Here is a 27,479-nt window from a genome sequence, read left to right as displayed (position 1 = left end):
TGGGCAGGGTGCAGTGCCCCCAGGCCCCCTGGCTCCTGACCATGCCCAAACCCTGCTCCCGGCTCAGCTGTGGAGGACGAGCCCCTCCGCAGACCCCACGAGAGCTCTCAGGAGGGCAGAGGCCTGAAGCAGGACCTGGGGGCCGAGCTGCCGACCCCTGATGCCCCCTCCAGGCCAGGGGGCCATGACTCCTGCCATGGCTCCCCAGTAGGGTGCTGAGCAAGCCTGGGTCCCTGCAGCCTGGTGGGCCCGGGGGGTGGGGGGGCGGCGCAGCTCCCCTCAGTCCTTTCAGCTGCTCCCGTGACCTTGGCCCCCTCCTCCCACACCTGCACTGCCCACCTCCTGCCCCAGGGCAGGAAGAGAAACACAGGCCACAAGCACAGAGCTCGTCCGTTTATAGATTTCTGCATGTCCCATCAGTGCATCCACTTGCGTGTCTGTGTCTACACCGGAGGGAAGTGGGGGGACTTCTTGTGTAAAAACCCAAAATACAAATCTGACTATTAACAACCTGCAGGGCCAGTCTGAGGTGCCCCCGTGAGGCCCCCGTGAGGCCCCCATGAGGCCCCCGGGCACGGCGCACGGGAGCCGGGGCGAGGCGGCGGCAGCGGCTGCAGCACCCTTGGCTGCGGCTGGCCTGGGGGGCCTGGCTCTCCCGCCCCACAGGGGCTGGGAAGGGGCCGGGCGGGGCCTGGGCAGCGCCGGCTTGCTCCTCGTGGGGCCTCTAGGAGACAGTGGGGTCCTGGGCCGTGGGGGCCTCCGAGCCTGTCAGCAGGGAGATGGTGGGGTCCTCTGCGCAGTCGTCGCCCTCGGAGAAGTAGGGGCCTTCCCCCAACTCGAAGAGCACGGGCAGGTCGGCGCCGCCCACGTCCACGGGCCCGGGGTCCACCAGGAGCAGGGGCTGCGCCGTGTAGTGCACCAGCTGCTTTCCTGCGGGGCCGGCAGGTCAGGGCTGCGCTGGGGACGCGGACGGGGACGGGGGTGGGGCTGCGGGCCGGCTCACCTGAGTCGCCGCCACAGTTCTCAGCCTCCAGCGGCCTGGGTGCCTCCTGGGGGGAGAGGAGCTCCTGGATCTGCCAGGACCAGGGTCAGGGTCAGAGGGAGGCCCCCGCAGAGCCGCACCCCCCTCCTGCCCCGCCCCCCCTGCCAGCCTGGCCCCTGCAGCCCCCCCACAGCCTCGCCCCGGCCCCCCCCACCCCCCCTAGCCTTGCCCCACCCCCACTGCCAGCCCGGCCTCACCCCGCCCTGCCCCGGCCCTGCACGCACGCTGGCCAGGCTGCTGTCCAGGTCGGGCAGGCTCATGTCGGGCACGGTCACCGAGGGGCTGAACAGCTGCGGGGAGAAGGGGGTCAGGGTCCACCTGCAGGTGGGGGCGCGGGCCAGTGGGCGGGAGACTCACGTCCAGCAGGGCGCTGGTGTCCACGCTGAAGCCGTGGCTGCTCAGCATGGCCTGCAGGCTGTCCAGGTTCGAGTCCATGGCGTCCAAGTGGTCGCTGAGCTCGCTCCTGCCCGGGAAGGGGAGGCCAGTGAGGCGGCGCCGCAGTGGGGCCCAGTGCGGGGGGGGGGGGGGGCCCTGCCCCGGGGCTGCCCACGAAGGGGCCGTGGGGGGCAGGGAGTTGGGCCAGGGTCTTGGCTCAGGTCTCTCCTTGGAAGGACGCGCTCAGTGTGGCTGTGCCCTGGCCAGCCCGCTCTGGCCCTGCCTAGGGGGCAAGACCCACCCAGTCTGGCGCGCGGTCCCCGAGTGCCCGTCCCGCCACGGGGCAGGCCTGAGCTCGGCTGGGGGCCCCTCCACCGGCGGGGGCAGCGCTAACCCTGGCTGGACTCGGCTACGCAGAGAGGAGGGCGAGGGGCGGGGGAGGAGGCAGGCGACCCCAGGCATCGGCGGAGCGCACGGCAGACTGCAAGACAGACAAGAGCCGCCCGCTGCCTCCGCGCCCGGGCGGGCAGTGCTGATGGCGCCCGGGCGATGGGCCGGCCACCCTCCCTGCACCTGTGGGCCCTGCCTTGTGGGGAGCTGCGGGTGGCCAGGCCGGGGCCCCACTAGCTCCCTGTGGCCGTGTCGGGCACGGGGGGGGCGGGTGGAGGTGCCCAAGGAGGCCCTGGGGCGCTGGGTGCGAGGCTGTGCGGTGTCGCAGTCCAGCGAGACCCGCCGAGCCCCCCCGGCCACCAGGGGCACTCACTTGTCCAGGCAGGCCACACTGAGGCACTTCTCCGGGGCCGAGGCAGGCTGGGGCGAGGGGGCGCGGCCGCCAGCAGGGGCGGGCAGTGGGGCTGCGGTGACGGGGTCGCTCTCGCCCAGGATGGAGTCGATGAGGGTGTTTGGGGACAGCGGGGTCTCCACCACAGAGGCCGGCTGCCCGGGGCTCGCCTCCTCCACGTGGGGGCTCCGCGGGGGGCTGGGCGGCTCCTCCTTGACGCGCACCAGCGGGCTGCCGGACGGCGGCCTGGACGGGCAGACCCGCGGGCGGGCCCTCAGCTGGGGACGCTGGCCCCGGCTGGAGGGCCCCTGCACACCCCCAGGCCCCTGGGCCCACAGGGTGGGGAGGGGACGCATCCCCACCTCTCCTCTCTGCTCCTGCTGGCGGCCACAGGGCTGGCGGGGGCCAGCTCGGTGACGTCGGAGATGATGGGCCCAGAGCTGGTGACGGTGTCCGGCGAATAGAGGCTGGAGCCGCCGAAGGCCGGGGACGGAGCCTGTGGGCAGAGCCAGGCTGGCTGCGCGCAGGGAGCAGGGAGCGCCCCTCCCTGGGCGGGCGTGCCCCGCTGAGGCCCCCGCGCTGCTGTGGGCTCACCGAGTACGAGGCTGTGCCGTGGAGGTGCTCCAGGGAGAACTGCCGGCCGTACTTGGGCACGGAATGTGCCGCGCCACTGTCGTTCAGCATCAGGGGGCTGCAGAGAGGGGCGCGTTAGGGCCGCGCCCCAGGCCTCTCCCGGGGGGGCGGGTTCCCCAGAGCCTCACATCTTTCTCTTCACCCCCAGGATCCGGTTTGACTGCACCAGGGAGATCAGGAACTGGATGAGCTGTGGAGGGAGGGCCCAGGTCACCCCGAGGGCAGAGGGCAGGGGCTGCGGCCGCTCTTGACCCCTGGCCGCCCCCGCCCCCAGCCTGCCCCCGCACCTTGTTGACCACCGTCTGCTGCTGCGCGTGCTTCTGCCGCAAGCTGGCCACCTCCCGCCACAGGGCCTCGTTCTCGCTGCGGGGGCCCAGAGGGTCAGCGGCACCAGCCCGGGGCGCCGGCCCGCGTGACCCCGGCCCCGGGAAGGTGGGGGCTGCACCAGCTGGGGCGTGTTGTGAGGCGCCTGGCCGGCCCCGCCCCCATCGGGCCGGCTGCACTCCAGGGGGTGCAGAGGCAGCGATGGGAGGCGCTGTGGGGGCGGGGCTCCTTACCTGGGCGCCGGGGCCCTCCCGACCAGGGTCAGGGGGGCCGACCTTTGCAGCCTGCCCCCTGCACTCCCCCCAACTCAGCCCGCATGCCTGGTCCACGGAGGGGGCCTGCAGCCAGGCACCAGAGGGACGCGGGGTGCCCTGTCCCCAGAGAGAGCCAGAGACTCCTAGTCCCTGAGCCGGGCCAGCAAGAGGGCTGCCGGTGGCGCCCGGGCAGGGGCTGGGGCAGGGGGCTGGGAGCCGGGTCACGCCTGCCCCATCCCCACCTAATTCTGTCTCTGGAGAAAGGGAGCTTCTGGCAGCACCCAGGGGTGCCCGAGGGGTGGGTCGCCCGCCCCCCGCCGCGCAGCACCCACTGCTTCATGGCCAGCAGCTTCGAGTCCATGCTCTCCTGCTTGCCCTTCATGAGCTGCACGTCCGTCAGCAGCTTGGCGACGCTGTCCTGGCGGATCTTCACGTCCTCGTGCTTCAGGGTGGACACCTGGGCCCAAGGGGCGGGGGTCACAGGGGCGCGGGGGCCGGAGCCCACCCGGGAGCCCAGGCGCGGCACTCACGCTGGTGCCCTTCCGCTTGATGCTGTCGAGCAGCTGCTCCTGGCCACGCAGGAAGCACGGGTGCTGGAACTCCGTGTCGTCCTTCTCCGGCTTGACCAGGCCGCCCTGCTCGATGTGCACCACCTTCCGGAAGCCGTCTGCAGGCGGTGGGGGCGGGTCAGCTCTGCGGGGTGGGGCCTGGCGCACCATGACCCCTGGCCCTTCCCGCCGGCAGGCGAAGGAAGGGTCCCCAGTGAGGCTGGGACGGCGCCGGCCTGAGGCCCGGCGCCCGCGTGGAAGTCCCAGGCCCAGCCTTGCCCCGCCCCCCGAGCACCTCTCTCCACCCCGGACTGAGCGAGTCCTAGGGAGGCGAGGGCGCGAGGGCAACCAGAGCCCAGGCCTCAGTGGCTCGCGCCCTGCGGAGGGTGCCGGGGGTGCCACTGGCACGGGGCAGGGAAGCTGCCCGAGGGCCCTGCTCTGCAGTCCTCGGAGACCCCTGCAGGCCACGAGGACAGACTTCAGCTGCGCACAAACCGTGCTCCGCAGCGGGCGCCAGGCCTGGCTTCTGTCTAGTCCCTCTGGTCGGACGCGAAGGCTCCCGTGGGCAAGTGGGCGTGGCGGGTGGTGAAGGTGGGGGCGGGGACAAGCGCCAGGCGGGGTGTCCGGGCGCGGCCTCCTGACCCGGGGCCTGGCGGGGCTGCCTGGGGGTGGGTCCCGGGCGGCAGTACTCACACATGTTGAGCTGCCGCACGAAGCTGGCCATGTTGTTGTGCTTGAAGTACTTGGGCAGCACCTCCTTGGCGAACTGGCCCTGGTCGAACACGTGGAAGCTGGTCCCGCTCTGCCGAGGCAGGGAGCCAGGGTCACCTGCGGCCAGTGCACGGGGCGGGGCCCTGCTGTCCGGGCCCCTCCTGCTGCGGGGCCGGACGGGGGCAGCCCCCTGGCACCCACAGGGGCTGGCGGGAGACGGAGTCCGTCCCTGGCCCCCCCGCCTCGGCCCTGCCTTCCTCTGCGGTCCAGGCCTGGGGCAGGAGCCACGCAAATGAGTGCAGACACCCCCGGGCCATGGGCCCCCCGGGCCGCTCTTTTGGGGGTGTGCTTCTTAGTGTTAATCAGTAACTTCCCGAGACCAGCTAACCTCAAGCTGGGACCTCCAAGGGGTGGAAGCCGATTTCTGTTTCTCAGGTGGGCAGCACCTGAGACAGGAAATGGAGCTTGTCAAAAAGGTCGCCTTCCTGCCCTCGCTCCCAGAGTGGGGCGCCGGAGATCTGGCGCAGAGGGGTGGGATGGGGCACTGGAGACCGCAGGGCGACGACCTGAGCAGGACACCTTCTGAGGGCAGCGGAGCCAGGCGTGCTGCGGGAAGGGGACGAGAACTGGGCGCCGCTTCCCAAGACGTGCAGGTGCACATGCATGCACTGAGGGACCACTTCCTCCTCCGAGAAACCAGACTATTGGCAAGGGCTGTCAGGATCGGCTGTTGGAGAATTAACCAAAGCCCTGCAGCACGGCGAGCCTCCCTCCAGGAGCCCCAGAAGCCTTCGTGGAACAGGGTCTCGGCGCCCGCCCGCCCACTCGCCTGCTCGGGGGAGCCTGGGCACCCCGCAGCCCGGTGCGGCCTCCCCCAGAGCGGTCACCGGCTGCCGGGTGGTTCTGCGGTGGACTCCGCTCGCGAGCTGCGCTGAGTGGACAGGACGCCCTCCCAGACCTGCTTCCTGCCTGGGCTGTGGACGGCAGCCAGGCCCTCGAGGGCTCGCCTGAGCCTTGAAGAGCCCCGAATCTTCCCGGGAGCCGCCCGGAAAGGACCTACGTGCCCCCGGCTGCGCTCAAGGCCCTTCACGGCAGGACACGGAGGCTAAAGCAGAATCGTTACGGCCTGGTCGGCGCAGGCGGGTGTCCCCAGTGCACACGGGGTCCTGGCTGTTGAGCACTTAAAGAAACCTGCTTCTCACTAGCTGACCACCGAGCTACACGAGCAGAGACTTTAGCAGCGAAAACCAATAAGTAATCCAGACTTTACAGACCTAGTTCAGAAAATTGCCAAACAACAACCAAGAGCCACAGCAACAAACCCTGGGGAGGAGGAAAACCTGACGTCCAGTGTTGTCACCTATTAAAAATGTTCATTTTCAACAAAAATTTAAGATACATGCCAAGAAACAAGTAGGGCCCAAACAAAGGGAAAGAAACAACGAACAGACACATCCCCAGGGAAGCCCAGGTGCTGCCCAGGCTGCTGGCTGGTACCCAGTGCACCCCACGGCCTGAAGCCACACCTGCCTCCACAGCGGGGGAAGCCAGAGGGGGCAGGGAGGGGGCCAGAAGGGGGCAGGAGGGGGCCGGGAGGGGACGTGGCCCTTTCTGCTGAGCTCCTCGCCCGCCCCCCCCCCCCCGCCCCTACACAGCAGGCTGAAACGAGCTTTCCCTCGCTATGAAAACTGGCCTCCTAGTTGCACGCTTGCGTGCTTGGGTCAGTTTTGACAACCGTCTAATCACTGCGATCCAGGGAGTCCCCTTCCTTCCGTGCCCTGTGGCCAGGCCCCTCCCCACGCCCCAGGCACCGGTGGCCAGACTGCTGTCCCCGCATCAACGGGCGTCCGCAAGGCTCCCCTCACTGAGCGCAGGGCACCCTCGAGTCACCGCACCACGGTCCACTCTGTGAGGGCTGCCCTGACAAGCACCCGAGCTGGGTGGCCCCCAGTCGTGGGGCCAGCTGCGGGGCACTTGGCGTGGCCCTCTCGCCCCCGACGGCCCCTTCCTGTAGGCTCGGCCGCCGGGCAGGGCTCCTCTAGGCATGTCCTCCAGGTCTCTTTTTTCTAGTTAGGCCACGCCCTCAAAACCGGGCTCAGGGCTTGAGCACGTTGCTCTGGGAACTCGAGGGCCAGCGACCCAGGCACGGTCTGTTGCTTCCTCCCAGCGCTGAGCAGGCTTCTGGGCACACCCGGCTGTCGCTGGACGTCCAGGCTGGGTCAATGTGGGGCAACACTCCCAACAAAACGCACAAACCTCGTGTGGACTTTCCGCACCGCCGGCTTCGAGGAGCCAGGAGCGGCACTGCTGGGTCACGTGGTATGTTTAACTTTATAAGAACTCGCCCACCTTTTCCAAAGTGCGTGCACCGTTTCGCACTCGGTGCACTCGGAAGTGAGCTGGCGTTCCAGTGGAGCCAGGTCCGTCCTGGTCGCCGGCGGCCTTGGGGCCCCAGCCGCTGGGTGAGCCTGGTGTGCTCGCTGCTGCTTTTCTGGGCACTGCCCTGACACTTACTTGCTATCTCTGTCTTTCTTTATTAAATACCTATTCAAATCTTCTGCCTTTTTGGGAGCTACTTATCTTACTGATAAGACATTAAGAGTACTTACTATATTTTGAATACAAGTCCTTTATCAGCTATATGATTTGCAAATTTTTTTTTCTAGTTTATGGCTTTTTGTTTTTCTTTAACGGTACGTTTTAAAGAACAGAAGTTTAAAATTTTAATGAGGTTCACTTTATCAATTCTTTTGTGCTTTTTATGTCCTAAGAAATCTTTGCCTAGCTCAAGATCATAACTTCTGGAAGTTTTATAGTTTTTGCTTACATTTAGAGGTAAGGTAAATCATTTTGAGTTCATTTTTGTAGATGCTGTGAGGTAAAGGTTGTTTCACTTTCTTTTTTACATATGGGTGTGTATTCCAGTAGTTGATTGAAAAAGCTTCTGTAAAATGTTGGCACGTCTGTAAAAAAAACAATTGACCCGGGAAGCGGGCTTGGCCCAGTGGATGGGGCGTCAGTCTACCACATGGGAGGTCCACGGTTCAAACCCTGGGCCTCCTTGACCCGTGTGCAGCTGGTTCATGCACAGTGCTGATGCGTGCAAGGAGTGCCGTGCCACGCAAGGGGTGCCCCCCCGTGTAGGGGAGCCCCAAGCGCAAGGAGTGCGTGCGCCCCGTAAGGAGAGCCGCCCAGCGTTAAAGAAAGTACAACCTGCCCAGGAATGGCGCCGCCCACACGGAGAGCTGACACAACAAGATGATGCAACAAAAAGAAACACAGATTCCCGTGCTGCTGACAACAACAGAAGTGGACAAAGACGACGCAGCAAAAGACACAGAGAACAGACAACTGGGGTGGGGGTGGGGGAAGGGGAGAGAAATAAATAAATAAATAAATAACCTTAAAACAAAACAAAACAAAAAACAAACAAAAAACCCACAGTTGACCCAAGAGGATGGGCCCGTCTGAACTCTGCTCGTCCACTGGTTTGCATGTTTGCACACAGGCGGGCGTCACTGAGACAAGATACCGTGGCCTGACCCTCCGGAAATGAGACAGTGTGCGTTTTCCAACTGTTACCTTTAAAAACATGTTTGCCTATTTTCCTTCCTTTGCTTCTTCATAGCAACCAGAGGATTGGCTTATTAATCCCTCTACAAAAAGCAACTTGCCTGGGATTCGACTTGACCGACGTTGAACCTGTCTTGGTCTTACCAATGTTGCGCCTGCTATTCTGTGACTATGCTGCTCATCTCCGGGTAGTTAAGCTTTCCTTGATTTTTCTCAGCAATGTTTCAGATAAGCTTGGAAGCAGATCCTTCATCCCCAGCGGCATCTAGCGATGACCACAGCCTCACGAAGGACCTTGCGCCAGAATCAAATTGTGACTTAGAAAGGGTGGGATTATAAATACTTGTTGTCTGAAGCTGTCGAATTTGGGAATAATATGTTACACAGCAATAGATAACTAATACAATCACTAACTATTTTGTATCATTTTTCTTTTGCGCTATTATAAATGCTTTTTTAAAAAATTCTATTTTAGTTCATTGTTAATATGTGTAAGTACAATTGATTTTTTATGTATTGACCTTACCAAACTAATTAGTTCTAATAACTTTTTTTGTTGATTTTGTGGGATTTTCTAAGTAAATGACCACGTTGTCTGTTAACAGAATCAGTTTTCTTAAGTTCCAATCTATGTCTTAAAAAAAAAAATTATTTGCCATACCGCCTTGGCTAGGACATCCAGGACACTTCAACAGAAGTGGTAAAAGACTTCCCTGCCTTCCCCTCCAATCTTAGGGGAAAATATTCTGTTTTCCACTATTAAGTAAATGTTAGCTGTAGGATTTTTGTAGATCTCTTTATTTGATTGAGGAATTTGAGTGTCCCTTTTATTCCTAGTTTGCCGACTTTTTATGATGAAATGGATGATGAATTTTGTCAAATACCTTTTCTGCCTCTATTGAGATGATCATACGGTTTTTCTTCTGTTGAGATAACAAATTACACAAGGTTTTACATGTTGAACCAGCTTTGCATCTTGAGTTTTATTCCACTTTTAAGCCTTACATGGTTTCTGATGAGAAATCTGCAGTCATTTTTATCTTTGTATGCAATTTCCTCTCTTTTTCTGGCTGCCTTAAACAATTTCCTCTATTCACTTGTTTCCAGCAATTTGATTGTGACATGCCTTGGTATGGTTTTCCTTGTGATAATCCTGCTTGGGATTCATTGAAATTCTTAGATTTATGAGTTTATTGTTAAAAAAAAAATAGGAAAAATTCCAACCTTTAATCCACATACTCCCCTCCTCCCTTGCTCTCTGGCACCTCAGCTGCAGGCTGGGTGGTCTGGCATCCGTGCAGGCGGTGCTTGGTTTTCTCAGGGCTTTTGTTTCTCTGTGCACAGATCATATTGCTCACGGCCGCCATGACCAAGGACGACCGAACGGCCGGTGTGGAGCAGAGCTTCCTGCCCGGCTGGACAAGCCCAGGCCCCGGAGGCCGAGGGGGCCTCCTGGCTCTCTCTCTGCCTCCGCCTCACACGGCTTCGTCCCTCCAGCTTCCTCTCGCTTCTCCTCTTGCAGGGACACAAGTCATATGGGGCTAGGGACTGTCCTCCAGCGTGGCCTCATCGGGACGACCCCGCCCCCTGCCTCCAGATAAGGCTGCACTCTGAGCAGAGCGGTCAGCGCCGAACACAGCATCAGGAGGTGACAAGCGTGTCCGCAACAGGCCTCACTGTCGACTGCTTCCTCCGCTCCTCCAGCTCAGTGATCTTCACGCCTGCATTTCTAATCTGCCGTCAATCCCTTCTGCTGACTCTTAAACAATAAACTTTTAAGTTTAGAATAGGGTAGCTCTAAATTTACAGAAAAGCTGCAAAGGTAATAGAGTTCTACACCCTGCATTCCAAGTTTCCCTATTATTTTACATTGGGGGGTAGGGGGTATATGGGGAACTCGTATTTTTGAATGTAACATTTAAAAGAAAATAAAGAAGGAAAAAATACTTTCCATTAATATGGTATACTTATCACAGTTAACACACCAATATTGATGCCTTATTATCAGAATTCCATACTCCATTCAGATTCGCTAGGCTGGCACCACCTTGTGCCCTTTTCTGTCCCAGGAGCCACCCAGGACCCTGCATTTCATTTAGTCATCAGGACTCTCTAGTCTCCTGGCCGCAACAGTCTTTCAGAATTTTCTTTCTTTTTAATTACTTTAATATTCTTTTTAAAAAGTGAATTTTAAGTATTTTTGTTATTAGACAGGTGTAGGTTTACAGAAAAATCATGCAGAAAACACAGAATTCCGAATACCCTCCATTGTTAACACGTTGCATTAATGTGGCACCTGCGTTACAACTGCACTATTAGCATATATGCTGCATAGATTATGGTCCACTGTTTGTGCTATCCAGGTTTTCACCACCACCCACCACCACAAACAGAAATTCTGTACCAGTGGAGTATGAGCCCTGCACTCCCCATCAGCACACGGGCCCCTGGTACCCAACCTGGATTCTAGTTTCTGACTCTATTAATTAGCATATTCTAATTATTTCATTACAGTGAGCTCACACAATATATGTCATTTGTGTCTGGCTTATTTCATGCAACATCATGTCTGCAAGGATCATCCATACTGTCGTACTTATCAGAACTTCATTCCTTTTTCCAGGGGAGTAATATTTTATTGTGTCTAGACTACATTTCGTTTATCCATTCATCTGTTCATGGACACTCCGGATGCTTCCATCTTTGGGCAACTGGAGATAATGGTGCAAGGACCAGCGGTGTCCACATACCTGCTCGAGTCCCTGCTTTCAATTCTTTTGGGTAGATTCCTAGAAGTGGGATTGCTGGGCACATGTTATCCTATACTTATCCTTCCAAGGAATTGCCAAACTATTTTCCACAGAGGCTGCACCGTTTTACATCCTACCGACAATAAGTGAAGATGCCTATTTTTCCATATTCTCTCCAACACTTTTTTTTTTTTAACAATAGTATACTTTTGGGTGCGAAATGGTATCTTGTGGTTTTGATTTGCATCTCCCTAATGGCTAATGATGTTGAGCATCTTTTCATGTGCCCTTTTTTTTAGCCATTTGTGTATCTTCTTTGGGGAAACGCCTATTCAAGGCTTTTGCCCACTTTTTAATTGTCTTTTTGTTGTTAAATTGTAGGCATTCTTTTTATATTCTGGATAGTAAACCCTTAACAGATATGTGGTTAACAAATATTTTCTCCCACTGTGTAGGCTGTCTTTTTACTCTTTTGATGCACAAGTTTTCAATTTTGATGGTCTCATTCATTGATTTTTCTTGTTGTTGTTGCTTATACTTTTGGTGTAAAGTATAGGAAACCACTGCATAATACCAGGTCCTGAAGATGCTTCTCCCTGTGCTCTTTTAGGAGTTTTATGGTTCTGGTTCTTACGTTAAGACCTTGCATCCATTCTGAGTTAGTTTTTGCATGTGATATGAAGTAGCGTCCTCCTTCCTTCTTTTACATGTGGAGATACAGTTTTCCCAACATGATTTGCTAAAGTGTCTATTCTTTTCCAATTGAGTGGACTTGACTCCCTTGTCAAAAATCAATTGGCCATGGATGTGAAAGTCTATTTCTGACTCTCAATTTGATTCCAGTGGTCTATTGATCTGTCCTTGTGCCAGAAGCATGCTGCTTTTTTATTGATATAATTTTATTTTTTCATGTAGTATTTTTAATAGTAAGTACTAATGTCTTTATTATGGCACAAAGCAGTATTTCCTAAGTTAACTCAGTTTTAGAGTATAGAAAAAACATTTTATGTACAGCTGTAGAGAAACCACGATACTGACAGCTCCAACTTAAAAACAGGATATATTTTAAAAGTTCATTGAGTTGTCTGATAGGGAAACTGGAAAATATTTTCTCTGTAGAAAATACAAGAATGGTAACATTTCATAGGTGGGCTCAACAAGCTCATTTAAGCCAAACAGCAGCTGAATTACACATTTATAAGTATGGTTTAGGTTTTGGATCCAGGAGAAACTTCAGCATCATTTATTGAAATAGCCATGTTTTTCTTAAAATTAAGTTGTGTGAAGTGAAATATCTATTACTCTTCCCTCCATTTTTCCCCATTTTTTTAAAATTAGAGAAGTTGTGAGCCTACAAAACAATCATGTATAATGTGCAGAATTCCCGTACATCAACCCTCCACCAACACCTTGCCTTGTTGTGAAACATTTGTTACAGATAATGAAAGAACATCATCAAAATATTACTGCTAACTATAGTCCATAGCTTACATTTGTTGCATTTTTCTCATACCCCCCTACTATTAACACCATGATTAGTATTGTACATTTGTTATAGTTCATGAGAGAACACTCTCCTATTTGTACTGTTAACCATAGCCCATCTTCCACCACATAGTTCACTGCATTATACGGTCCCATGCCCTGTACAGTCCATCTGAAGTGTACACTCAGGGGCTCTCAGTTTCATCACAGACTGTGCAGTCATTGCCTCAGTAAATTTTAGAATGTTTTCCTTAGTCTAATAGAAAAAGTTTCCATGCACCCATTGTTGGCCCTTAGCTTTGAGGTAGTGCCTTTTTAGGCACTGGAGTAGCATGCTCTTTTAATCACTGTAGCACTGTTATAAGTGTTCTTTTTTAAAGATTTATTAATTTATACCGCCCTGTTGTCTACTCTCTGTGTCCATTCATTATGTGTTCTTCTGTGTCTGCTTGTATTCTCATTAGGCGGTCCTGGGAACCAATCCCAAGGACCTTCCAGAGTGGGAGAGAGGCGATCATTCTCTTGCATCACCTCAGCTCCCTTTTTCTGCTATGTCTCTCATTGTCTCTCCTCTGTGTCTTTTGTTGCGTCATCTTGCTGTGTCAGCTCTGCGTCGGCCGGCGCTCCTGCGCGGGGTGGCATTCCCATGTGGGGCAGCACTCCCACGTGGGATGGCACTCCACGTGGGCCAGTCTGCCTTCACCAGGAGGCCCTGGGCATTGAACCCTGGACCCCCTATATGGTAGACAGGAGCCCAATTGCTTGAGCCACATCCCTTTCCCTGTTATTAAGTTTAAAATTGGGAAATGTGAGCCCTCCAACTTTGTTCTTCTTTTTCAAGATGGCTTGGCCCTTTATTCTTCCATATAAATTTGCTGATTGGCTTTTACATTTCTGCAAAGAAGGTTGTTGGAATTTTGAGTGGGATTGCATTGAATCTAGTAAATCGCTTGAAAAGAATTGACATCTTAACAATATTTTGTCTTCCAATCCATGAGCATGGAATGCACTTCCATTTACTTAGGTCCTCTTGGATTTATTTTAGCAATGTTGTGTAGTTGTCCATGTACATGTCCTTTACATCTTTGGTTAAATTTATTCCTAGTTATTTTATTCTTCTAGGCGTTTTTGTAAATGGAATTTTTGTCTTGATTTCCTCTTCAGGTTGTTTTAGTGTACGATGTTCATTCTGCATTTTGATCTCCAGCTCTATCATTTTGCTAAGTATGTTTATGAGCTCTAATAGCTTTCCTGTGGATTTTTCAGGGCATTCAATAAACAGAATCATGTCATCTGCAATTAGTGGATGTTTACTTTTTCCTTTCCAATTTGGATGCCATCTTATGTGTTTATTTGTTCTTCCTTGCCTACTTGTTCTGGTTAGGTCTTTCAGTTCAATGTTGAAAAACACTGCTCCCAGCGGGCATCCTTCTGACCTTAGATGGAAAGCCTCCAATCTTCCACCATTGAATATGATGTTAGGTGTGGGTTTTTCTCATATGCCCAGTCATTTGAGGAAATTTCCTTTTATTCCTAGTTTTCTAAGTTTTTTTAAATCAAGAAAACACGCTAGAATTTGACAAATGTCTTCTCTGTGTCAATTGAGATAATGTTTTTCTTTCTCTCCCCCTTTGTTCTATTAGTGTGATGTATTACATTAACTGATTCTCTTATGTTGAACCATCCCTTGCATTCCTGGGTAAATCCCACTTGAGCATGGCGTTTAGTTTTTTTATGTGCTGTTGGATTTGGTGTGCTAGTCTTTTGACAAGGATTTTTACATCTCTATTCATAAGGGATATTGCTCTGTAACTTCCTTTTCTTGTGGTATCCGTATGTGGCTTGGATATTAGGGTGATGCTGGCCTCACAGAATGAGTGCGTATTCCTCCTCTTCAATTTTTTGAAAGATTTTGAGCAGGAGGAGTGTTAATTCTTGGACTATTTGGTAAAATTTACCAGTGTAATCATCCTGTCCCGGGCTTTTCTTTGTTGGGAGGTATTGATAACTGACTCAAATTCTTTACTCATTATTGGTCTTTGAGATCTTCTATTTCTTCTTGAGTCATTTAGACAGTTTGAATGTTTCTAGGAATTTGTCCTAATTTATAAGTGTACAGTGGTTCATTGACTTCTCTTAGAATCTTGTTTTTGTAGAGCTGGTAGCACAGCAATGTCGCCCCTTTCATTTCCGATTTTAGTTACTTGTGTCCTCTCTCGTTTTCTCTGTCAGCCATGCTGAAGGTCTGTCTACTTTATAGAACTTTTCAAAGAACCAACTTTGGATTTTTTTCTCTATTTCATCTATTTCCATTCTAATCTTTTGTTATTTTGTTCCTTCTGTTCAATATGGGTTTAGTTTGCGCATCTTTTTCTAGCTCCTCCAGTTGTGAGATTTTAGCTCTCTGACTTGAGGTCTTTCCTCTTTTTTAATGTAAGCATTTAGAGCTATAAATTTACCAGCACTGCCTTTGCTGCATCCCATAAGTTTTGGTATGTTGTATTTTCATTTTCTTTCACCTCAAGATACTCCCTAATTTCCCTTGTGATTTCTTCTTTGACCCACTGGCTGTTTAAGAGTCCATTCTTTAATTTCCACATATTTGTTAATAATCCAGTTGTCCCTCTGTTATTGGTTTCTAGCTTCATTCCGTTGTGGCCAGAGAAAATACATCATATTATTTCAAACTTGTTTTGTGACCTAATATATGGTCTATCCTGGAGAATGATCCATGTGTACTAGGAAAGAGAGTGAATCCTGCTGGTGCTGGGTGAAGTATTCTATATATGTCTGTTAGTCTAGCTGGTTTACAGTATTGATTCAAGTCTTCTATTTCCTTATTCATATTTTGTTTAGATGCTCTATCCATTATTGAAAGTGGTATATGGAAGTCTCTTACTCTTAATTTGGAACCCTTTATTTCTCCCTTCAAATCTGTCAATATTTGCTTCATATATTTTGGGGCTCTGCTGTTGGGTGCATATATATATATATATTTAAGATTTACATTATTTATTTATTTCTCCCCACCCTCCTTGTTGTTTGCATGTGCTGTGGTCTGTTTGTCTTCCTTGTCCCAGGACCTCTGATGTAGGAGGGAGGTACCTGCATTCCCTGCTTTGTGTCTCTCATTGTTTTTCTTCCTGGCATCTCTTGTTGTATCATCTTTTTGTGTCAGCTTGCTGCACCTGCCTGCCACATCTGCTCGGTCTACTTTAGGAGGCACCAGGAACCTCTGCTCCCCACTTTGCTGTCTCTCATTATGTTCCCTCTTCTTATGTCTTGGGTCAGCTTGCCGCGCCTGCCTGTTGTGCAGCCCGCTGTCTTCCTTAGGCGGCACTGAGACCCAAACCAGTGGCCTCCCATGTGCTGGGCAGGAGCCCAGCCACCTGAGCCACATCTGCTTCCCTGCATATGTATTTATAATTGTTAAGTCTTCCTGTTGAATTGGCCCTTTTATCAGTATATAGTTATCTCCTCTGTCCCTCATAACAGTTTTTCACCTAAAGTCCATTTTATGTATTAGTACAGGTACCCAAGCTCTCTTCTGTTTTACTATTTACATGGTACTTTTTTGTGCCATCCTTTCACTTTCAGCCTTATTTGGTCTTTGAATTAAATGTCAGTTTCCTATAAATATCACATAGTTGTGATTTTTAATCCATTCTGCCAAGCCATTTCGTTTTTTAAAAAATTTATTCACAAGTATTTATTATTCTTTTTATGTTATTTTGAATGGAATTATTATTTTTAGGAGGTACTGGGGATTGAACTCAGGACCTCAAACATGGTAAGCAGGTCTCAATCACTGAGCTTTACCTGTTCCCCCAATTTCCTTTTGAACGGAAAGTTTAATCTATATACGTTGAAAATAATTACTGATAATGCAGCACTTCTGCCATTTTGCTGTATGGTCTTTGCAAGTTTCATACCTTTTTCTGTTCCTCAATTTTTTCATTAACGCCTACCTTCATAGCTATTTAATTTTTCGTATGTTATCATTTGAGTCCCTTCTTATTTCTTTCCATATATATTTTTCATATTTTCTTGGTGGTTACCAGGGGGCTAAAATTCAATATCCTAAATCTACAACAAACATGTCTGATTGATACTAATCTTACTTCAATAACATACACCTATACTGTTTCTATAAACTCTTCTCTCCAAAGTTTCTATTGTCTTTGCTATTTATATCTTTATATAATGCATGTCCTAAACCATAGATTTATCATTACTTTTTATACGTTTTAGAACCTATAAGAAGTAAAAAGTGGAATCGCATACCAAAAATTGTAATGTAATAATAGTACTGGCATTTATAATTACCTATATGGTAAACTTTACTCAGGTCTTCATTTATTCATGCTCCTTTAACTCACTATCTAGTGTCCGTTCCTTTGAGTGTGGGCAACTCTCCTTGGCATTGCTTGTAGGGTGGGCCTAATGGAGAGGAGCTCCCTCAGCTTTTATCTGGGATTGTCTTAATCTCTACAGGATTTTTGAAAGTCTCACCAGGCAGTTGTTTTTGTTCACTTCTTTTACTATTTCATCCCACTGCCTTCTTGCCTCCATGGCTTCTGATAAGAAATCAGTACTCCATCTAACTGGGCCTCCCTTGTACATAGTATGTTGCTTTTCTCTTGGAGCTTTCAGAACTCTCCTTGTCCATGGAATTCAACAGTTTAGTTTTTATTTTTTTATGGAGGTACCTGGGATTGAGCCCAGGGCCTCATGCATGTTAAGCAGGCGCTCTACCACTGAGCTACACCTGCTCTGCTGGCATTGAAGAGTTTTGATTACTACCCAAGTAGGTGTGTCTCTTTGAGTTTACCCTGTTTGGGGTTCAAAGGGCTTCTTTTTTTTAGGAGGTACCAGAGATTGAACCCAGGACCTCATACATGGGAAGCAGGGGCTCAACTACTTAGCTACATTTGCTCCTAAGGGGCTTCCTGAATGTGCATTTTCATGTGTTTTATTAAATTTGGGAAGTTTCCTGCCATTACTTGTTTGAATATTCCTTCTGCCTCTTTCTTTTCTTCTGGGACTCTCATGTGCATATTGGTATACTTTATGGTCTCTTAGGCTCTGTTTTAAAATTTTTTCTGCTCCTGAATCATTTCAATTGTATTGTCTTTCAGTTCCCTGATTCTTTCTTCAGGCAGCTCTATTCTGCTATTGAGGGCGGTGGACTTGGCCCAGTAGTTAGGGCATCCGTCTACCACATGGGAGGTCCACGGTTCAAACTCCGGGCCTCCTTGACCTGTGTGGAGCTGGCCCATGCGCAGTGCTGATGCATGCAAGGAGTGCCCTGCCATGTAGGGGTGTCCCCCGCGTAGGGGAGCCCCACACGCAAGGAGTGCACCCTGTAAGGAGAGCCACCCAGGGCCAAAGAAAGTGCAGCCTGCCCAGGAATGGCGCCGCCCACACGGATAAACAACGCAACAAAAAAGAAACACAGATTCCCATGCAGCTGACAACAGAAGCGGACAAAAAAGATGCAGCAAATAGACACACAGAACAGACAACTGGGGTGGGGGGCAAGGGGAGAGAAGTAAATAAATAAATCTTTAAAAAAAATCTTTAAAAAAATCTACTATTGAAACCCACTAGTGAATTTTTATTTCAGTTATGGTGATCTTCAACTCCAGTAGTTCTATTTGGTTCCTTTTAAAAATTTCTGTCTTTTATTGAGATTCTTACCTTGTTAGCTCATCATTTTCCTGATAGATTTTCATTCTTTCTCTATGTTCTCTTTTACATCTTTGAGCATGTCAGAAGTCAGTTTTAATTTTAAAGTCTTTTTTTTTTTTTGGTATCTTAAAAGTCTGATCTTCTGCACTCATGTTATCTGAAATTTTCATTTTGCAACTTTTGGCCATCATTTCCTTTTTCTTTGACTTGTAATTTTTTCACTGCATACTGTATATGTTAATATTTTAAAGTGTTAAATCTGGGATTTAGTCCTTGAGCTATCTGTTTCTTAGGTTTATATCCAGAAAGTGGTAAGACAGAGATTTCCTTGAGTGCCAGGGGCTAACAAAAACAAACATATCAACGTAAGAATCATCTTCCAGTCTTTCCAAAGTGAACTGGTTCTGCATTGGCTGGTGCTCTCCTTCAGAGCTTGTGCCTCCTGCTAAGATCAGCCGAGGCAAATGTAAAGTGCTGGGCCCTCCCCATCTTTTCTGAGCCTGGGTCTTCTCCTGGGCTTGTACGTGCTTGTGGCCTTAGCAATTCCACCCTTACAGGAATTCAAACGGCCCTTCTACGCCCTATGAAAAAGACCTTCTCCCCCTCTCTGAGTGCTTTACTACATGACTTGAAGCGGGTACTCCTTTGTCTCAGGCGGCTTTGACGTAATTGTTTCTTACACTGCTTTAGCTGTTTGCAAGCTGCTCAGACCTGTGGGGCAAGTTCTGGGGTGGAGCCCGTCAGTGCTCCCTGGCTGTCTTCCAGGCTGCCAACTGAGTCGCTGGCCCCCCACACACATACAGGGGTGACTCTGCTTCCTCTGGAACGGGCCAGGGACCCACAATGGGATGCAGGTTGGCTCCATGGGGAGTGGCCAGCAAGGGTGCTACAAATTTTCTGTATCACTTTTAAACCTGTGCTTTCTTGATGTGGCATTCATTCAGTTACTGCAACCCTTTAACTGTTATCCAGAGTTCTGAAGATGCTGATTCTGTCAGTTTTTGCTAGCTGTTCAAAGATTCTTTGGGGGACGGCACTCTGAAGGGTCTTATGCCACCATCTTGGCTGACTAGATGTTGGCCCTGACGGTACTGCTCAGTAATTTTGTTGAATGTCCCTCAATTTTAATTTATCTGACGTTTTCCTCGTGATTAGATTCGGGTTATGGTTATGAAAGTTTTTGGGAGGAGGACCATGGAGGTAAAGTGCCATTCTTATCATCACAACATAGCACTGTTAATACCGATCATCAGACTGCAGTGTCTCACTGCAAAGTCATTCTTGCTCTTCTCTGCTCCACCCTGCACACTTCTGAACGGTGTCACTATGTACAGCCCACAGCTAGGGAGTGGGGAGTGATGTGCCACCTCCTGGATGGGGGGGTGACAACATAAAGTATTTGCAGTTCTTCTGCATGGGAGATCTGTTTCAGAGATTTTCTTCAGCATGCTTTTTTACACCTCCCATTTCTCTGTCTTCATTTTCTTTTACTTCCTTGAGCATATGGAGTATGTGTGTAACAACAGTTTTTATGTCCTTATTTGCTAATTCCATCACATCTGGAATTACCATTTCTATGGACTACCCCCTACACCCGTAACAGGTCAAATTTTTCCTGTTTATTGACATATCTATTAGGTTTTTTTTAATTTTAGGAGATACCAGGATTGAATCTGGGACCTCATATATGGGAAGCAAGTGCTCAACAACTGCGCTACATCTGTTTCCCCTATTAGTTTTTTTTTTTAAGATTTATTTTTTATGCCCCCCCCCCCCCCCGCCCCATTGTCTGCTCTCTTTGTCTATTCGCTGTGTGTTCTTCTGTGTCCACTTGTATTATCATGCGGCACTGGGAATCTGTGTCTCTTTTGTTGCGTCATCTTGCTGCATCACTCTCTGTGTGTGTGGTGTCACTCTTGGGCAGGCTGCACTTTTTCTGCATGGGGCGCACTCCTTGCGCGTGGGGCTCCCCTATGTGGGGGACACCCCTGCATGGCACGGGACTCCTTGCGCACATCAGCACTGCGCATGGGCCAGCTCATCACATAGGTCCTGGGTTTGAACCGTGGACCTCCCGTGTGGTAGGTGGACGCTCTATCAGTTGAGCCAAATCCACTTCCCCCTCTATTAGGTTTTGATGGGATCCTGGACATGGGGAATTTTCTACTGTGTGTCTGGATTTGTTGTTTTCCTTTTAAGAAGTGTTTTCCTTTGTTTTGGTAGGCAGTCAGATCCTTCCAAGGCTTGTCTTGAAGCTGCTGTGATGTGTCTGGAGCAGCCTCTGCTCCAGGGCTGACCAGCCCCACTTCCGAGCCGGGGCTCCTCTGCTCCCGCTGAGTGCTCTGTGCAGCGGCTGCTGCACTTCGGCTGCTGAGAAACTGAACAGAGCCCTGCACGTGCTTTGGTAACTGCTCACATTCCAGCTCCCCAGTGTTATTCCTCTCCTTGAAGCCTGGCTCCGTGAGGTCTTACCCAATGAGAACAAATCAGAATTCAGTTGAAGAGCACAGGCAGAGTTCTGGAACTTTCTTGGTGTAGCTCCCTTTGCTCTGTATTGCACCTCACACGCTCTAGCCAGCTTGTCTTTCCCAAAGCCTGGGCTCTGTGCAGGCTCTCCTTCCCTGCACCAGGGTCTGATACCTGCCTCTAGGTGGAAAACCTGGGCAGTTATGTGGCTCACCCCAGCCCTGCCTTTCCTGGTTTCCAAAGGCTGAACAGTGTCCAATAGTTTCTCATGCCTTAAAGGTCGAACCCACATCGAATGTGTGGCGGAAGCCCTACCGGAAGGGCCACGATGTTTAGAGCATCTGCGGGTGACTCCATTAGAGAATGCAAGGTTTCCTCTCCCTCGCCTGAGTCGATCTCTTCCTCTGATGACCAAAGGCATTCCCTGGAGAAGGTTTTAGCCTGTCTTTGGGAGACAATGCAAACCTGTGGCGTGAGATATGGAAGAATCAGGGAGCAGCGGATGCCAGTCACTGTCTCGCGAGCAGGGCTTCTGTATCCTGAAAGGCGGTTCAGTAAATGCAAAGTCTTGTCAACGATTCTGAGTCTGTGGCCTTATTTTCTATAGCACCGTCTTCTCCCTGAAATGCGTACAAAATCCTGCAAGTGTACACATTTTTCACAGTGTAAGCTTCCGTGTATTTGAATATATTCTTGGAAGCCTCCATGACCCAAAAAAGTTAGAAACAACCTGTAGCAGTTTGATATTATTTATGAACTCCAAAAGAAAGGATAACTGGCAATGTTTGTAAACAGGCCTGTTCCCTCGGGGCTGCTACCCTATGGTTGTGTTAAATCCAAAGGTTTCACTTTTACTTTATTAAATCAGTATTAGGGCTTTGATTTGACTATGTCATTAGGGGGACTCAATTTGAGTCCCTGCTCCCTTGGTGGGGATAAAACAGACTCTCACACCAAAGCAAACACATGGAGAAGAACACAGAGTTTAGTTTTGGACACTGGAGCCCAGGAGAGTGAACCAAGCTGTTCGCATGATAGTTCACAGCTGGAAAGACTAGAAATAGACAGCTGAGAAAGTTGGGAAAGAAACGGTCCCAGGGAGAGAGACAAGCCTTACCCCAGCCTACAGCTGAGAATGGGACCACGGAGCTTTAGCAGGAAGACGGAGGCTGAGCTCGCGCGGAGACCGGCGGCCATCTTGCTCCAGCACGCGGAACAGGCTTTGGGGAGCGAAGTAACTTAGCTTTATAGCCTTGGGACTGTCAGCTTCTACCCCAAATACATACCCTTTATAAAAGCCAACAGAGTTCTGGCACTCAGCAGCAGTACCCCTCTGGCTGCCTGATACAGCATGCACACGGGACGGCCTCTGAACTCCCTGGCACCTGCCCAGGACTCGGGCCGCCAGCCCCCGCGTTAGGTGTCTGCTGACCGCGTCCTCGGTCCCAGATCGTGGAGCTGGGCTTTAGGAAGAGCAGAGGGTGCTGCTGCGGGGTTGGGACTGCACGGTGTGACCACAGGAGCCCTGCACAGCCAGGCTCCCCAGCCAGCGGAAAGCCGAGGCTGCAGGAGAAAGGAGCGACGTGCGAGCCAGGGCCGAGCCGGACTGCGAGGGCCAAGCGCCAGTCCCCCCGCTCCTGTTCTGTCAACTCTGGCACGAGAGCCCTCGTCACCGTTCTCATAAACACGCGCCTTGCTCCTGCTTGAGGGAGCTGCAGTCAGGCCGCAAACACCTGACCCCTGCGGCCTCCTCGCCTCGGCTCTGGGCCCCAGCCCTCCAGCACCCCAGGGCGCCGACCCTTGGGGGCAGGGTCCTGTGGCGGCAGCTGCCAGGCAGCTCCCCTGCACTCGGGAGCACCTGGGGAGTGGCTGAGGAGAGCTGCGCAGCCTGCTCAGCCCGGGGCTGCTTGGCCCCGCTGGCCGCGCCCCTGCTGGCCTGCACGAGCACGGCTGCCCAAGAAGCGGGGCCCGGGGGCCAGGGCTCCTCAGTAGGGTGCTGAACAAGCCCAGGGCGCTGCAGCCTGGGGGGCCCGGGGGCCGGGGCAGCTCCCCCAGAGGGCTGCTGCGGCCCAGACCTTCCGGCCACTCCTGGGACCTTGGCCCCCTCCTCGCCGCACCCCCACTGCCCACCCTCCCTCCCCAGGCCATAAGCACAGAGCCTGCCTGCCTGTAGTTCTGTGTGTCCTGTCTCTCTGTCTGCCTGCCCATGTGTGCCTGTGTTATCTCCACAAGGGAAAGCAGGACTTCCCATGAAATAACCCAAGATCCGCTCTGGCTGGGAGGCAGCTGGTGGCCGTCTGTCCAGAAAGAGTGCAGTCGAGGGGAACAGCCTGCGCGGGGCCAGGCGGGCGTGTGGGCCTGGGGGAGGCCGCCGTGCCTCGCTGCCTCCCTGCCTCCCCTCCTGCGGTCCTGAGGGCCGGTCTCCCATCTAGAAAGCGGGGCCGTGTCTCCTACCCGAGCTGAGACGACGCACGAGACCGGTCCTGGCAACAGACGGCAGCTGTGTGGACACTCCGAGGGCCCCGGGGGAGCCTCGGTTCCCGGGGCACAGCTCAGGCCCACCGTGGGGCGCAGCGCTTTGGGGTGCACCTTCAGCATTTTGGGGCAAGCTTGAACAGCCCTGGTCAACTCCCAGGCCCTCCAGGGCGGGGCTGCGGCCAGCCGCCTGCTCCCGGGGGGGGGCACGCCAGGACCTGCCACGGCCTCTAAGAATGGGCTTGGCGGAGCCCCCGCGCCATCCCTCAGGGCCGGGGAGCGCTGCCCGGCTCCGGGCAGGGGCCAGCCTCAGCCCCCTGCCTACGGCCACGCCGCCTGTCTGCTCCCTTCTGCTCAGCCCTGCTGGGAGCTCAGAGCCGCCCGAGGACCCGCCTCCAGCCTCGCGCCTCCACAAGCCCAAGGCGCGAGCAGGTGCAGGCCGCCCTCCCCGGCACCCCTCGCCCCTGCTCCCAGTGAGCCCACAACTCTCAGGCTGGCAGGGCGGAGGCGCGGGAGGCGCCCGCTCTCAGGGCTGCCTGGAAGATGCGCCTGCTGAATGTGTGAGCCCTGCCCCGCCTGCACGGGAACTGCTTTGCCCCCGTGCCCTGTGCCTTGTTTCTGCATCTCTGGCAGGTAGTCAGCTCCAGACTTCCAGGAAGATGGGGGAGGAGACGGCGAGCAGGGGGGCCCCTCTTTAAAAGGCCTTTCGGGGGAAGCAGATTTGGCTCAACTGATAGAGCATCCGCCTACCACATGTGAGGTCCGCGGTTCAAACCCCAGGCCTCCTTGACCCGTATGGAGCTGGCCCACGCGCAGTGCTGATGCGCACAAGAAGTGCCGTGCCACACAGGGGCGTAGGGGAGCCCCACGCATAGGGGGAGCCCCGTAAGGGGAGGCGCCCAGCGTGAAAGAAAGTGCAGCCTGCCCAGGAATGGCGCCGCACACATGGAGAGCTGACGCAGCAAGATTATGCAACAAAAAGAAACACAGATTCCCGTGCTGCTGACAACAACAAAAGCAGACAAAAAAGAACACACAGCAAATAGGCACAGAGAACACAACTGGGGCAGGAGGGAGAGAAATAAATAAAAAATAAATCCTAAAAAAAAAAAAGGCCTATTGGGACTGTGACTCAGGGTTACTGGTCTTGAAATCATTCATCCCTCTTGATGATGAAATACATGTTAATTTCAAAAAATCAAATACAAAATGATAATGAAAAAACACTACACACGAGCCCTCTGTTCAGGGGTGACAGGGCTAATTTCTGCGTTTTTCTCTCAGTCTTTCTAAAGGACTCAACAAAACACACTTGGACACAAGTTGGGGCTCTGGGGTCCGTGGCGCCCCGCCTTCGCCGGCACTATGCCTGGGCGTGCCTCCGGGCTTTAACTTGAAGAGGCTCTGGCCCCCTCGCTCAGACGGAGCTGCCGAGGGCCAAAAGCTCCTGGAGAAAGGGGCGGCGCGTGAGCGTAAAGGGCAGGGAAGGCGCGCCAGGCCCGGGGCTCTCTGCAGCGCTTTCCACAGGTGCTCGGCCCGTCAGCGCCCGGGTGCAGGGCACAGGTGCACCTCTGGGACCAGGCGTGCAGAAGCCTGGGCCCCCGGGGGGCACGTCCACTCCCCTCCCCCACACCCAGCCAGGCCCGCCCCGTGGCCCAGTCCACCCTCTCCCCACGCTCCTGGAGTCCACTCCACACTCCTGCTCTCTTGCCAACCCTCGTGTCACCCAACACCCTCCCTCGGGCAGGCGTGGGCGTCACCGTCCCTCAGAACCTGCGGGAGCACCTGGACCTCAAGAGGCCTGGCCGGGAAGCACTATACCTGGCGCATCTGATTAAAAGAGGGTGGGGGGAGAAGGAAGACAACAACCCCAAGGACGGAGCAGTTACTGTGCGTCCCCCCAACCAAGGGCAGGGGCGAGTCCAGAGCCTGGGCCTGGGGGCGCCTCAGGACCCTCCGGACAGGCAGGGGAAGCCTGACGGCCGTCTGGAGCAGACCCACACCAGGCAGGCCAGCTTCCGAAAGACTCCAGGCACTTATCTGGCCTTGAGAGCTGGTTGCCCAACCTCCATATCCTCCGCGTCCCTGTGAGAATCGGGGGACAGGGAAGCGGTCAGCACCCACAGGCAGGGGGAGAGCACTGCGGCACAAAGACCTGGGCCTGCGGGGCTGGGCTCCGGGTGGCCGGAGCTGCAGAAAGAACCCAGAGGTCCTGGCGAGGATGGGGCTTTGCTGGCACCCTGCAGCCACAGCACCACGAGACGGCTCCTTCCTGGGGCCAGCAGCTCTCTGGCCCCCCGCCCCCCAGAAAGAAGCCTCCCCTCCACTTTTCAGCCAGGGCTATTTCTGTGAACTGACTGGAGAACCAGATCCCCACGCTCTAGCCAGCTCCCTGTCCCTTTCTGGGCAGAACAGCTGACCAGGCCCGGTCACCTGTCACCTGGCTGCCAGCAGAAAGCAGAGTACCCTGCGGGGGCGGCCTGAGGCGCTGGCGGAGGCTGGCCTGAGCCTGATCTGACTGGCCCTAGGTGGTCCCCGGCCGGGGTCCTGGAGGAGAGCAGATGGGAGTGGCCAGAGGGCCTGGGGGGCAGAGTCCCACTGGTCCCCCCCACCCCAACATTCCTGAAGCAGAAACGGCTGGAGAATCACGCTCAGAACACCCTGCGGCCCTAATGCCTGCCCACTGGAACGAGTGCTTCCTGTTAATTCGGAGGGTTAGGTGGGAGGAGGGCACGGGAGAAGTGGGCCACGGCCTTCTTGCCTTCAGTCAGGAAGGCCAAGGACGAAGGGACGATGGGGAAAAGCACACGGCCCCTGGCAGGGACCTGTGCCTGCCACAAGAGAGAGGACAGCACAAGCCAAGTAAACGGTTCCTTCACACCCAAACACCCTTCAGGCAAGGCAGGGCTTTGGCCACAGGCTGCCCGAGAGGTGGTGTCAGCCACGTCCCCCTTCACTGTCACGGCTCATGGGACTGGCATCTCAGAGGGAGGTGCTGGTAGGGTCTGAGGAACTGTAGATTTCGCTCACAGGAGGTCGGGCATGCCCAGACCTCCCAGCCCTGCTCCACGCTTTCCAGAGACGCTTCGTGATCAATATTAGTCACATGCCAGCCCGGGCGAAGGCTTCGCCCTTTGCTGGACACGACAGCACAGCCAAGATGTAAAGAGCAGTCCCGGATTTCCACCTCCACACACAGCCACTGATTTACTTCTGCAAACCCGAGCTGTCCAATCTTGCAGGGTCAGATGGTACAAACAAACCTGCTGCCAGGCAACTGAACAGACGTACAGCAGCAGAGTCATCCCACAAAGAACTACAACAAAACCGCTTTTGGGAAACCTGTATTTGGCATCTGGAAACGGGCATGAGATGGACTTGTGGTTTTGGACATTTACTCCCTTTCATCCCTTTTCCTCTTCCACCAGTGCCGAGAGATCAGGGCAAATTCCTGATTTTCTCTGAATATCACCTGCCGACCACGTTGCCCTACTCCACACTTTGGCACGATGTTTTTAGGGCAATTGGGTGCTGGTTCTAAGGACAGATATGTTTCTGCAACCATCTAACATTGAGCAAATGACCGAAGCATGAAAGGGCCCATTCTCCCCATCCCGGGCAGACCTCAGCTGGAGGAGCCGAGCAGGGAGGCTGAGGAAGGCGCATGCCCGAGCCTGCCACTGTGACAAGCAACCCCGGGAACCAACTCAGGGCTGTGTGAAGACCACGAGGCGCCTCTTCCCAGAGACCTGAACACACCTCCAGGGAGGGTGAGTCACAGAGCTGCTTTTCCTCCCTAGGGTTGTTCTGGGTCTGGGACCTCGGAAAACTTGCCCTGCGTAGCCCCGACGGCGGATTTGGGGTGGTTCCCCGCCCCCAAACTTGATGGATGAGAAGGTGGGAGTCTGGCTCCTGCCTTTCCTGGGACCCTCACCAGCGACCGGCGAGCGGTCTCGGCCTCCTTCACGGGAAGGCCTGCCTCGCCCAGCGGGGCACGGCGGGTAGGGCCCGCCCGCCCGCCCGCCCGCTCCCGGCAGCCCCCAGCGCGCACGCGGGGCCCACTCCCAGCCCCTCACCGGGCTCCAGCAGATGAGCGCGTCGGTGTCCGGGTCGCTCACGAGGGTCCACAGCTTGGTGAGGAAGGCCGGGACGTTGCTGGGCCCCGCCGCACCGGGGCCCACGGGCAGATCCATGGCAGGCAGTGCGAGGAGACGCCGAGGTAGCGACCGCGAGGAGGGCCAGGGGACCGCGCTAGAGCCGCCGCCGCGCCTGCCGCCCGGGCCGCGCCGCCGCCGCCCGCTGCGCACACACAGCCCCGAGGCCTGGCATGGCCGCCGCCATCTTGCGACGGGCGCGCTCCCGGCGGCGCCG

General features: G+C 53.7%; 1 protein-coding gene across 5 annotated transcripts; it reads right to left on the bottom strand.

The window, feature by feature from the left end:
* Positions 1–378: 378 nt before the first annotated feature.
* HSF1 (heat shock transcription factor 1) lies at positions 379–27,469 on the bottom strand. 5 transcript variants are annotated; one of them, XM_004472021.5, is made up of 14 exons: positions 27,185–27,469; positions 4,651–4,759; positions 3,940–4,076; positions 3,742–3,866; positions 3,119–3,194; positions 2,960–3,021; positions 2,793–2,889; positions 2,561–2,694; positions 2,181–2,444; positions 1,812–1,898; positions 1,400–1,505; positions 1,267–1,332; positions 1,004–1,073; positions 379–930 (listed from the first exon to the last, which is right to left on the bottom strand). In XM_004472021.5, the coding sequence occupies exons 1-14, from the start codon at positions 27,299–27,301 to the stop codon at positions 725–727; spliced, it is 1,656 nt and encodes a 551-aa protein (XP_004472078.2). In that variant the 5' UTR covers positions 27,302–27,469; the 3' UTR covers positions 379–724. The 5 variants fall into 5 exon arrangements, with proteins under 5 accessions (XP_004472078.2, XP_023438449.2, XP_004472077.2 ...); XM_023582681.3 differs by having other exon boundaries at positions 1,240–1,332; positions 2,960–2,991; XM_004472020.5 differs by having other exon boundaries at positions 1,240–1,332; positions 27,185–27,455.
* Between the last annotated feature and the right edge of the window lie 10 nt (positions 27,470–27,479).

This window comes from Dasypus novemcinctus, chromosome 14 (assembly GCF_030445035.2).
Source record: "Dasypus novemcinctus isolate mDasNov1 chromosome 14, mDasNov1.1.hap2, whole genome shotgun sequence".
In the NCBI taxonomy this organism is placed as follows: domain Eukaryota; kingdom Metazoa; phylum Chordata; class Mammalia; order Cingulata; family Dasypodidae; genus Dasypus; species Dasypus novemcinctus.
Note: the sequence above shows the minus strand (reverse complement) of the source record. Positions and strands in the feature narration are given on the sequence as shown.

Bases quoted from the DNA above. Each gene is read 5' to 3' on its own strand.
- HSF1 (XM_004472020.5), bottom strand. From the start codon at position 27,301: ATGGATCTGCCCGTGGGCCCCGGTGCGGCGGGGCCCAGCAACGTCCCG. The intron at 2,695-2,792 runs GTGAGCCCACAG...CTCTGCCCACAG, and splicing joins ACGGCACAGCCTCGTACTCG to GCTCCGTCCCCGGCCTTCGG. The intron at 931-1,003 runs GTGAGCCGGCCC...CCGGCCCCGCAG, and splicing joins GAACTGTGGCGGCGACTCAG to GAAAGCAGCTGGTGCACTAC.